The sequence below is a fragment of the Paroedura picta genome, chromosome 8, assembly GCF_049243985.1.
Source record: "Paroedura picta isolate Pp20150507F chromosome 8, Ppicta_v3.0, whole genome shotgun sequence".
Classification (NCBI taxonomy): Eukaryota; Metazoa; Chordata; class Lepidosauria; order Squamata; family Gekkonidae; genus Paroedura; species Paroedura picta.
The window spans coordinates 80,269,674-80,281,994 of NC_135376.1; the positions used below are offsets into that span (position 1 = coordinate 80,269,674).

General features: G+C 44.7%; 1 protein-coding gene across 1 annotated transcript in view; it reads left to right on the plus strand.

Annotated features, from left to right (window-relative positions):
* The window catches only part of CDHR1 (cadherin related family member 1), a 56,862-nt gene extending 46,637 nt beyond the window's left edge, over positions 1–10,225 (plus strand). Inside the window, exon 17 of the mRNA XM_077350558.1 lies at positions 2,171–10,225. Within this exon, the coding sequence (XP_077206673.1) occupies positions 2,171–2,725 (555 nt within the window). The 3' untranslated portion in view covers positions 2,726–10,225. The remainder of the gene's footprint in view (positions 1–2,170) is intronic.
* The last annotated feature ends 2,096 nt before the right edge of the window (positions 10,226–12,321 follow it).

A 12,321-nucleotide genomic window follows, 5' to 3' on the forward strand; every position in this document is an offset into this window, starting at 1 on the left:
TGAAATGCTACAGAACATGAAAGCAGAAAACTTGGTAATTTCCACAGCAGTGCTCTTGAAGCCCACAGAACGTATTTCTCTCCAAGTGTGCACCTGTCACTCCATGCAGGTCTCAGGGTAACCATGGCTTCCCAGTGAGTGGTGTCTTTTTCACCATTTGTGTAACCATTCTGATCTCCACCATCACATACTGGATGTGTGAGAAAATCCCAGCTCCATCCTCAGGGCAAAATCAGGAGAATTATACGGGGACGACCACGACACTCTTTATGCTAAAACACTACATGAACTGTTCCTCCATTTGTCCTTAATATGCCATAAACATGAGCGTTACCTCTCCCTTAACTGTTGGGATGTTGAAAAGGAATGCACAACCTCTCTTTGGCTCAGAGATGTACCTCCAAGTGTTGGTTTGCTGGGGTTTTGTTTTATAACATCTGTAAAAGAGTACTAGACAACAGAACACAGTCAGTTTCTGCCACTGAAAAATAATTCAACACTGCCTTAAAAAAAACCCTAACTTTGATAATTTGTAACTGGATGAGGAGAATCTGATACTATCTCTGAAAACATTGTTTTAACTTCTGAAGGATTCTGAAATTAAATATGAAGGGCAACTAACATAATCAGGTTTTATTTCTACCATGTGATATTATCTGATATCGCTATAGCTGTGATGGCTTCAGCCAAAGAATTCTGGGAACTATATTTGATACATGTTGAAAACCCCCCTCATGAAACTGCGCCTCCTAGTTTGTATTATAGTATTCACATCAAAATCACAAGATGTCATAGTCCCATTGTATACGGCACTGGTCAGACCACACTTGGAGTACTGTGTGCAGTTCTGGAGGCCTCACTTCAAGAAGGACATAGATAAAATTAAAAGGGTACAGAGGAGAGCGACAAAGATGATCTGGGGCCAAGGGACCAAGCCCTATGAAGATAGGTTGAGGGACTTGGGAATGTTCAGCCTGGAGAAAAGGAGGTTGAGAGGGGACATGATAGCCCTCTTTAAGTATTTGAAAGGTTGTCACTTGGAGGAGGGCAGGATGCTGTTTCTGTTGGCTGCAGAGGAGAGGACACGCAGTAATGGGTTTAAACTTCAAGTACAACGATATAGGCTAGATATCAGGAAAAATTTTTTCACAGTCATAGTAGTTCAGCAGTGGAATAGGCTGCCTAAGGAGGTGGTGAGCTCCCCCTCACTGGCAGTCTTCAAGCAAAGGTTGGATACACACTTTTCTTGGATGCTTTAGGATGCTTAGGGCTAATCCTGCGTTGAGCAGAGGGTTGGACTAGATGGCCTGTATGGCCCCTTCCAACTCTATGATTCTATGATTCTAAACCATGGGCTATCAATTCCAGGGCTTCCACATGTCTCCACTTCATTGACAAACACTAGATATTTACATGGGAATCATCTATTAACTATAGAGCAGCCTTTCTCAACTTTTTTTACTCTTGAGAAATTCCTGAAACATTCTTCAGGCTTCAAGAAACCCCAGAAGTGGTGCGATCGTGCAGAATATGGTTGGGAGGCATGGCTGTGTACCTGCCCACCTGACCCCCCCTTCCAACCCCCTCCAGGCTCATCATTGGCCATTTTTGGAGGGATGGGAGATCAACAAGATATGGTCCTATCACCTGATAAATGTTTAACACATTTAAAAATATATAAAAATTAGTTGGCTCCGAGCCATTTGGGAAACCCTTCAAGGAATATCAAGAAAGCCTGCTTTAGAGCAATATAATGAGAGGGACACTTCACTATTTAATTACTGTAGAAAGTGATGTCAAGTCACAGCCAGCTGATGACAACCTCATAGGGTTTTTAAGGTAAGAGACTAACAGAGGTGGTTTGCCTTTGCCTTCCTCTTCATAGCAAGCCTGGACTTCCTTGGTGGTCTCCCATCTAAGTACTCACCAGGGCCAACCCTGCTTAGCTCCCAAGATCTGAAGACTTGCCTAGGCCATCCACCTCAGAGCAATTACTCTAGTACAGTACTGTGAAGCTTCATCTTTAATCTTTGTGGTCCTGAATCCAGATTTCCCGTGCCAACTCAGATGCTGGTCAGCCTTGGTTGTTATGTATTTTGGACAAATGAAACTGCACTGTCTGTCTGTGCCCCAGGAGTAAGTCATGTGTTCTCTTTGTACTCTTTTACAGACTCTACACAAAGGGCCTATGGCCGCCTTTTTGATGCAAACAAAAGATAACCCCTTGAAAGCCTTAGGAGTTCTAGCTGGTTTCATAGCAATTATGGTGATGATCACCGTCTTGATCTCTACTGTCATGTTCTGGCGCAATAAGAAGTCCAACAAAGTCATGCCGGTGCGACGGATCATTAAAAGAAGACAGAACTATCAACCCCGGACGATCAGGCTGGAGTGGCTGAAATTCAAGAGCCTTGCCACCCTTACCCAGAAATTCTCTGTCCAAGAGGAAGACAAGAGCCAGCAGAATGAGAACAGCAACAACAACTTGCTCCAGGTGCCGCCCCCTTTACCGCCGAGCGCTCCAGTCCCGCCACCTGCCCCTACGTTCAAGGCAAGCCTTTCTGAATGGAGGGTGCCCACAGTGTCTGGATCTCTGAGCCCCAAGAGCAAAAGCAAACCCACAAAAAAAAAGGGCTGTGTTAGCGTGGCCCACAATGCCCTGGTGTCCGAGCTCAAGCAGAGGCTCGAAAAGAGAAACACAGTCTCCAATCGGCCTCCGGTTTAGTCCCTCTCGGGGAGCTGCCTGGGGGAGTGCAGGTGGCATTGCAATTACATGGTGTGATGGTTCTTTTGTATTTTGTACTACTTTCCCTTTCCTGCTCCAACCGCAGGTGCTCGTAACAGTATTTCCATTCCACTTACTTGGATTCCTTGCCACGGCACGCCCTATTTCCTTGTGGAATTGTTTCACTTACAACGTTATTATATCAGCGTGATGCAAACTTGTTACCACTTTTATCTAGGTTCTTCCTACAAAGCCTGTTTCTGTGCTACACTAAGATGCTGGTTAATTTTGATTCAGATGAATGTGTTTTAAGAGTTTCCCGTGATTGGGTTTGTGTTGGTTAAGTCCAATCTGAAATAATTGAACACTTTGGGTCAGGCCCCAGATGCCTCCATAAGTGGGTTAAGGGAATAGTGAGAAAAACTGAGAATGCCCCCCTCCCTGCACTGGTCAGACCGGCTTGTCAATGAAATTTGCTAGGTCCAGGTCCAGAAATTGATGTTCCAGAACTAGAATGTGGGGATCTATACCTTAGTCTAACGGGGGCAGAATTTTGCAGCAGCATCTAGGTTTATGCCTTCAGGTGAGATATGATGGATCTAAGGAAGTTGGGGTCTACAGCAGATGGAGGATGGGCTGGTAGATAATGCACGGTAAAAATGCCTCCAAAGCAAATCTCAGAAGCCCAAGTGGAGTAAGAGGAGGCCAAGTGACATTCAAGGACTTTGGCATCAAGTGTAGTCAGGACAAAGGTACACAGCAAGGCACCAGCAAATTCAGGATTCTGTCTTTTGGCTTGCAAAAAAAATAAAATCCCCAAAATACAAGCAACACTGTAGTGATCAGGGGAAGTAAGGGGGCCAATGTGACCACAGTCTGCATCTCAAGTAGTTTGGGCAGAAATGGGATGCAGGTATTGAATGACGAAATCTGGATATGTTAAGGAGTATGATCCGATAGCACATCATGGAACACAGAGAATCAATATAAGCAGGGTAAACTGTGTGGGTAAACTGTGTGGGTAAAGATCATGTGGGTAAACTGATCTAGAACAAGGAAGGGGGTGGAGAGACAGGTGAACTCACGAAGCTGCATCAGACTGAACTTGGCCCATCAAGGTCAATGTTATCTTTGCAGACTGGCAGCAGCTCTCCAGAGTCTTACATAGTCTTTCCCATCACCTGCTTCCTGGTCCTTTTAACTGAGGATGCCAGGGATTGAACCTGAGACCTTATTCATGCCAAGCAGATGCTCTATTATTAAGTCACAGCCCCTCCCAAACAAAGTTGAATGGAACTAGAACAAATGGCACAATTTGCATCAATACATGATGCCCCGTGCCCCAAATCAAATGCTTCCTTGTTCTCACAAAAACTAGTATCCTAGTTTCTCCAAGTGGTATTGCTTTTGCATAGCTTTGGTCCAGTTTTAGATTCAGCACGTCTGTAAGCATGAGGATGGGGAAAAAACTGATGTAGTAAAGGGCTCTCGCTTTCAGATGAAGCCAAGGAGCCCCAAAGGAAGGCAGAAAAGATTCCAGAAAGAGGGACCCTAGTACTTATTATACCACCTTTTCCCTCAGTTAAAACTGTTCCTGCCCATGTACACGGTTACACACCTGCTTTGTAGGAAGCCATGTTGTTTTGTGGCACTGTGTCTCTCAGAACAGATGAATGATGAGACAAAGGATTAGCTAGGTTGATCTGTCAATCCAAACTTTCCCTGGGGACACTTTGAAGATAATGTGATTTGCAGGCCCAGGGAAAAGAAAACCATTAGGGAAAGGAGCAGAGAATCCTGATGAAAATTCTATTGAATGATGTAATCAAAACGTCCTGCAGCGGAAATATGACTGGGATTTGTGAAAAGGTAAATTGTCTCAGCCATTATAGAAGAAGAAGAGTTAGGTTTTATATCATGCTCTACCCAAAAGAGTCTCAAAGCAGCTTACAATCACCTTCCCTCCTTCTCCCCACAACAGACACCCTGTGAGGGAGGTGGAGCTAACAGAGCTCTGAGAGAAACTGCTCTGTGAGAACTGCCCTAGTAGGACTGTCACTAGCCCAAGGTCACCTAGCTAGCTGCATGTGGAAGAGTGGGGAATCAAACCCGGTTCACATAGTTAAGAGCCACTGCTCTTAACTATGACACCAAACTGGCTCTTGGCGTATGAAAGGTCTTCATCCAAATGGGATCGAGTTTTGAATTTTATTTGAAACATTTCTGCACTGCCTCTCCACCCACATAGGATACCCAAGGCCTACAAGCACCAAAACATTTTCCATGTTAAAACCTGTAAAAGTAAAGTATATTTGCAGTCATCTAATAAAAACATATCAATGCTTTTAGTGACCTCTTCAGAGGCCCAGACATGACCGCTTTACCACATAGTTTCTGAACTGACTGTATTACTAGAGCAGTGTTGCCAAGTTCCCCCTGGCCACTGGCTGAGGGTAAGGTGGGCTATTCCCGTTTGGGAAGTTCCCAGGGCTTTGGGGGTGGAGCCTGAGGATGACAGGACCCTACCACAGTATGGCATAGAAGAAGAAGGTTGGTTCTTATATGCTGCTCTTTCTCTACCTGAAGGAGTCTCAAAGCAGCTTACAGTCGCATTTCCTCTCCCCACAACAGACACCCTGTGGTGTGGGTGAGGCTGAGAGAGCCCTGATATTACTGCTCAGTCAGAACAGCTTTTTCAGTGCCATAGCGAGCCCAGGGTCACCCAGCTGGCTGCATGTGGGGGAGCGTAGAATCAAACCCGGCTCACCAGATTAGAAGTCTGCAGTCTTAACCACTACACCAAACTGGCATAATGGCATAGAGCAAGGGTCCCCAACCCCCGGTCGGCGGCCCGGTAGCGGGCCGCAAAGGCCACCATACCGGGCCGCCAGCGGCCGTGCCTGCCTCCCCCCCTGCAGCAAGAGGGGGAAAAAGAGGCCGGCGCAGCAGCCGGTGCGGCAGCGACGCTAACGCGCACGCGCGGAACTGCCGCGCATGTGTGTTTGCGCTCCCTGGTGGCCAAAATGCACATGCGCGGCAACTCTGCACATGCGTGTTAGTGACACCTGGTGGCCAAAACGCACATGCACAGCAATTGGGCATGCACGTTTATGAGCAACTGCAGTAGCCGGGCCGCTGGCTCTCCCCCACCCCCGGAGGCAGTCCCCGACCAGATGAAGGTTGGGGACCGCTGGCATAGAGGAGTCTATCTAAAGCTGCCATTTTCTCTGGGGTTACTGATATCTGCCATTGGGGGATCAGTTGTAATTCCTCGAGATCCCCAGGCCATACCTGGAGGCTGGCACCCCTGTGCTGTACACACAGTGTAATTAATTCAAATCCTCATATGTGTTGTAAAAGTTGGCAAGGAGTCCTTACATTTCCTACATGGCTGGATAGTTGCCTGTATTAGTACTCTTTGTCTGCTGGTGTTAAACTGGGAAGTATTCTCATAGAGGTTTATGGATAGCATCTTTTTCTGCGAAATTATTTGACTTCTCTGCTCTTCCCCCTTGACTTCAAATTTTGCAGTCCCAATTTTAGGTACGTTCAAAGTCGTTGCCATTTTTTTTTGTTTCTTTTTTTAAATTACGTATTGGTGTGTTTTCCCTGATAAGTTTCTTCTTATGTTTCTTGCTAAGGGGGAATGTGTGCGTATAGAATAATATATAAGAAAATTGGTTGGTGAGGGATTTCTTTCCTTCGTTCTTTTTTTTCTTTCCGTTTTACAGAGTGCAAGCGCACAACAGAGGCGCTGTTTCTAAAAAAGCAAAGCCACATCTAGCACTGTGAGAATGTGCATGGATGCAAATTAGAGGCTTTTAACTCTCACCCAACCAGGAAGTAATAACAGGACCAGGGCAGCAACATGTGGAGAGATGGGCAGAATCCCCCCCAGACATAGCTACAGAGTAAGTCAGTAACGGGGGGGGGAGGCACATGACAACCACCATGGAATATGACAAAATGAGCCGTAGGTGCCTAGCACAGATTGAAGAATCAAGCAAAATCCCATATGAATATTGATCCACCAGTGTGATGATTAATTTCTACAGAGATCCAAGGTTTCAAATCATCTGATCAGAAAACCTTCCTTAAAACCCTCATTGTGCCTGGAAGATGGGGACGGTCCTGGTGGTTCACTGGTATGCGCATCCCCAGATGTACTCTCACATTTATTTATTTCATTGATTCCTGATCTTTCTTCTCAGCAGAGACTCAAAACTGTTTACATAGTTCTCCACCAGTTAATTCTCACAACGGCCTTGCAAGGTATGGTTAGGCTCAGAGCATGTGACCGACTCAAAGTCACCCCGCAAGCTTCCATGGCAGAATGGGGATTTCAACCTGGATCTCCCAAATCCTGGTCTAAGGCTCCACACTTGCACTCGCTAAACAGTTATGCTACATCATGCGCTTCAGGGTCAAGATCTGATTCCTAAACAGGCTTTCAGGCTGACCTGGGAGGGGCCATCGCTCACAATAAGCCTTCAGCATGTCAAATAGGCCTATCAAATACACAAAAGTGTTATTGTCCAAGAAAATTGGACCCAAAGTGACCCAAAGTATTATTGAGGATAAGCATGTTTTCCACACCCCCATGCCCCGTTGCTCCAGTTCAGAGAGGCAAGACTTTTATAAAGGAGTGGAAAATCAAGTTTCTATAAACAATAAAATTGCTCCCTGCATGCTTGCATGGTACTTGTTTACAGCTGCATGAACGCCTAAGCATGTTAAATGTTTTGATTCCCCATATTTGTGTACATTGAAAGTGAGAGAGTGGTTGAACCTATTACAGAGGAGGCAAAATGAAAATGTTGAATTATTACAAAGGGTTTGCTTTGGTATGGGGTCAGAAGGGTTTGCCTGGGACCAGGACCATTAAAAAAAATGTGCGAATGGAAGAGAAAGCAAGCCTTCACAATAAGGTATGGCTACCCGCTGAAGCAAAATACAGCTTAGGTGGCTTCCATCCTAGTGGCATTCCATCAGTTATTTTATCCCATTTTGCATTTTGGCTGCTAAGAGGAGTAAAGAACTCTGCGGTGGGTTATGACTGTAGTAGAATGAGGCGGTAGAACAGGCAATACCATAGTGAATTTCGGGGCTCGTGTTTCTCACTATCTCATCACAAAAGACTCACAGCAAGTGCAAACCAACATGGAAAGGAGAACACTGAATTGAAACCTTCCTCACTGATTTACTGATTTGTTGTTGTTGTTGTTTATGCATTATACAAACGTAAAGGTGTGCATTATACAAAGAAGCATTCTTCCCTTTATCACCTTGGTGGAACAGTTCACCTTACCAACTCAAGAGTTTACCAGCTTAATCTTCTGTATGGGTAGGCCAGGACTTACGGATCCCTCTATTAGGAAGTTTCATAACACTGACCTGCCTATGACATATGAATAACAGCAGAGTTTTCCCACATTCTCCGTTCCCTTGCTTGTAAGTTCTTGTTCCACATATGTTTTGCTCTCTCTAGTGGTTGATTCAGTATTGCATTGGTTTATGTCAGGCACAGCTCCCTGCATATTTAAACTGCGGGTTCTTATGCCAGACATAACTGGATATAATATCAGATTGACCACTAGAGGGAGCAAAAGATATGTGTGGAACAGATGCCCCTCTTCCCCCCCCCCCCATGGAAAATTTACAAGCCAGGAAAATGAGAATGCAGTAAAGCCTAGTTCTGTTGTCATTTTGAGGCATACTAGAAGAACAGGACTGGTAATGCTTCATAATTTGTCACCAGTTTGGGGGGAGATTACTGCTAAACACACATACATTCAGTTCTCTTCATTTTCCTAAAAAACAGATACATTTGCATTTTGTCTTTAGTGTACAGTCTTACCTCAGGATCAAATCAGCAGAGGTGTGCTGCCACCACTACAGCATCAAGAAATGGGCTAAAGGCCCATGAAACTACCCTGAGGCTGAACTTCAGGAGGTCCTTTAGCTCTAGAAGGTCTGTAAACTATCCTAGGAATTCTCAGGCTACCTGCTTTGGAGGAAAAGATGGATATAAAAATAAAATGTAATAAATAAGCACAGTTAGGTATATTCATTTGCTATTATGATTTCTGCATAATGTAATCTCTTATTCCTGCTTTGACTTAAGCAAATACTGTTTCAGGTATCAAAAGTGTCTAAATATTGTGTGTTTTCTTGGTTTTTTTATAATGTTTTATTGACAGTGTTTTAATATAATGAGACTAAAGGATAGCCACCCATTTGTCATCTTTATGACAAAAGATTTTCACATCTTGTCACATCTTTATGACTCATATTCAGGGAATTCCATCCATGTAAATAATTGCTTATTGTGGACAGACAGGAAAGGTGAATGAAATCTTTAATGCATCAGCCAAGTTCCCCGCAGACTAAGCCAAGAGAAAGCTGACCCACAGCAGCGGTGGAAACCCTGCAGTGACAGCTTGTCTCATTTTGTGCCAGGGTCATTTTGACACCCTGGTATACTCTGACTCAAAGCACAGCTGCACTGTGGCAGAATTTGAGTCCCAATAAATCTTAAGCTGTTCTTCATTCAATTTTTAAATGATCTGTTGGTGGAGGTAGCAAGGAGCTTCGGAAGCAGAACAGACAGCCAAGTCCTCTTTGCCACCTTTTCTGGTGCTTTTAGGGCCTGACGGGGAAGCCATTCTGCGACTGTGACCGTCAAACTGTATCAAAATTCCAAAGGTTCCCGCAGGTTGAAAAAGGTTGGGGACTCCAATGTATAGTATTATTTTGCTTAGCCCACCTCCTTTTACAATGGCCGTTTTCATCTAGGGACTAAAGTGATCACTGGGTGTTAGAGGTCTCTTTCGCAAAGCTCTGTTTAATAATTTAAATATTGGGGAACCCCTGTGATTGTTTTGTGGTCACAGTAGCCCCACCTGACTCATTTATTTATTTATGTATGTATTTATTTATTTATTATGGGATTTTTAGGCCACCCCTCTCTAAAAATGGTCTCGGGGTGGCTTACATCAGGGTACAAAACATGTCAAATACAGATTTAAGTAAAATAAGCTTAAGGCTAAAACAATACAAAAATCCCTACTGTAATCGCTCCATCCCATTGACCACTTAATGAGTTTAGCATGCCAACTATAAAGACCTGCTGTGGGGCCTGGCTCAAGGAGGGGGGCTCACAACTGGGTGGTAGCCCCAGCTGCGGGTAGGTGGGGAGCCCATTTGGATGTCAGAAGGGCGACCCTGGAATTTATCATTTCTATTATTTTATCCTTCTCATTTGGAAAGCCCAGAGCTGTGTCTCTCTTGATGAGCAGAATGGGCAGTCTGTCCAGAATTTGTCAGGTTAAACTTCTAAATAAGAGTTTTTAAACAATATACACTATTATAGGATTGTAAGGGAAAGAGATATGTTTCTGTGATGTATCTTGCAACTTCATTTTTTTTCATCAAATACAGCTCTCCTTACCAATTAACACTATATTCTAAATGTTTTACTAATAAAACTTGCAAACACTCCTGCTAGCCTATTTTGAGTTTCTGTTCCTCCCGCCACAGCTCATTATCTTGAAGATATGCATGTGCTCGGTGCCAGAATATTCTGTGTCGAGGCAATCTAAATTCAGCTAGACACCTGCAGCCAGACAACTGGCTAATCAGTAGAGTTGTTTGCTGTTAGTACATTATGATGATACCGATCAAGGACTGCCCTGAATAGCACATAGTCATAAATAGCACATAGAAAATAGTCTGAATCCAACCATTTCTGGCAGTCCAGAGTGGTCAAAACCCTTCTGATTTTGACAGTTTATTTGGCATCTTCTGCCTGGTTTCATATTGCTGGATGGCAGGGAGTGAGAGAAGCAATGAAGGGAGGTACTGAGTTACAAGAAATGTGCCTACTTAGGGACATTATCCAACCAGAGCAGTTAACCCACCGAACAGGACTGTTCTGACCAGTAACAAAGGCAAAGGTTTTGTTTGCACATGCTGGAAGACAGTGGGTTGCTGGGGATCTGTCATACGCAGTGGCCAGCCAGTTCCTCTGGAGAGCCAACCATGAGGCAAAGAGGCCAGGGCCTTCCCCTGATAGGAATGTAAGAGCCCTGCTGGATCAGACCAGTGGTCCATCTAGTCCAGCAACCCATCTCAAATAGTGGCTAGCCAATTTTTTTTTATTATTATTATTATTATTATTGTTATTGTTATTGTTGTTGTTGTTGTTGTTGTTGTTGTTCGACAACAACAGTATACAACAGTATAAAACCCCATAAAATCCATTAAAATCCAATTGACACATCTGCAATTAATAAGCTACCTGGCAAGAGCGGCTAATCGACTACCCATTCCCTCACTAGCAGGTGGAGAGGGGATACTGATGGTACCCGTCTCTAATCCCAATCCTCAGGTCCCGGGGGGGCATAGATGTTAAGCCTGGTCTCAACCGTAAACCTGGCGGAAGAGCTCTGTCTTGCAGGCCCTGCGGAACGATGGAAGGTCCCGCAGGGCCCGCAGCTCTCCAGGGAGCTCATTTCACCAGGCGGGGGCCAGGACCAAAAAGGCCCTGGCCCTGATTGAGGCCAGGCGTGCTTCCCTAGGGCCGGGAATGACCAACAAACAATTTTTGTCTGTTTAGTGAAGCTTTAGTGAAGCTTGATGCATATTTTGATGGGGATCTGCATCCGGATGGAGTGCAAAGGGATTAGGTTCAATGAGGAGGAGGGCTGTTGCCCTGATGGAAGCATCTTACCTGACTCTGCTAGAAACAAGATCCTGGACTTGATGGAGCCTTCAGATGATCCTTCAGGAATCTCCTTGTGTTCTTTCTAATCTCCTCCACTGGAACGAAGTGCCTCATTTTAACTAAGCACATTTATTTTAGTAATTCTGGTGTGATTTCATGGGTGGTGGCTTCATTAATGCTGCCCCAAAAGCCACTATTATTTTAAATACCACACCACAGTGGATGCTGAAAATGTAAAGCATCAACCAAATGAGGTTTCTTGTTTGCCACAATCTTCGCTCATCTTATTTGTGCGTGTGTGAAAGTGCCATCAAGTCACAGTCAACTCACAACAACCCTGTAGAGCCAATAGATGTTCAGGAGGGGATTGCCCTTGCCTGCCTCCATGCAACAACCCTGGACTTTGTTGGCAGTCTTCCATCCAAGGACTAACCAGGGACAACCCTGCTTAGCTTCTGAAATCTGTTGAGATCAGGTTAGCCTGGGTTACCCAAGCTGCTTTAGTCATGGTGAAATGTGGGCATGTGCTGGTGTTCATGCATACTCGCCCAGGGCACATGTTCACAATGCCCAGGAAAATGGTGTATGCATTCACAGGGACTCCCTCCTGCTGTACTTTATAACCAAACACTAAATCAGGCATGCTTGGTTCTCCTGAAATCATCTGGTATAAATGCAGCAACCATTGTTCTTCTGGAACAATTAGAGCAGCTTTAGTGCCCTTCAACTTTTTACCATTGAGAAACTCTTGAAACACTCTTTAGGCTTCAAGAAAACCCAGAAATGGCACAATCATGAATATGGTTGGGAAGCATAGCTGAGTACACGCCCACCTGGGGCTCCTCCCCTTCCCACTCCCTCCAGGTCCCTC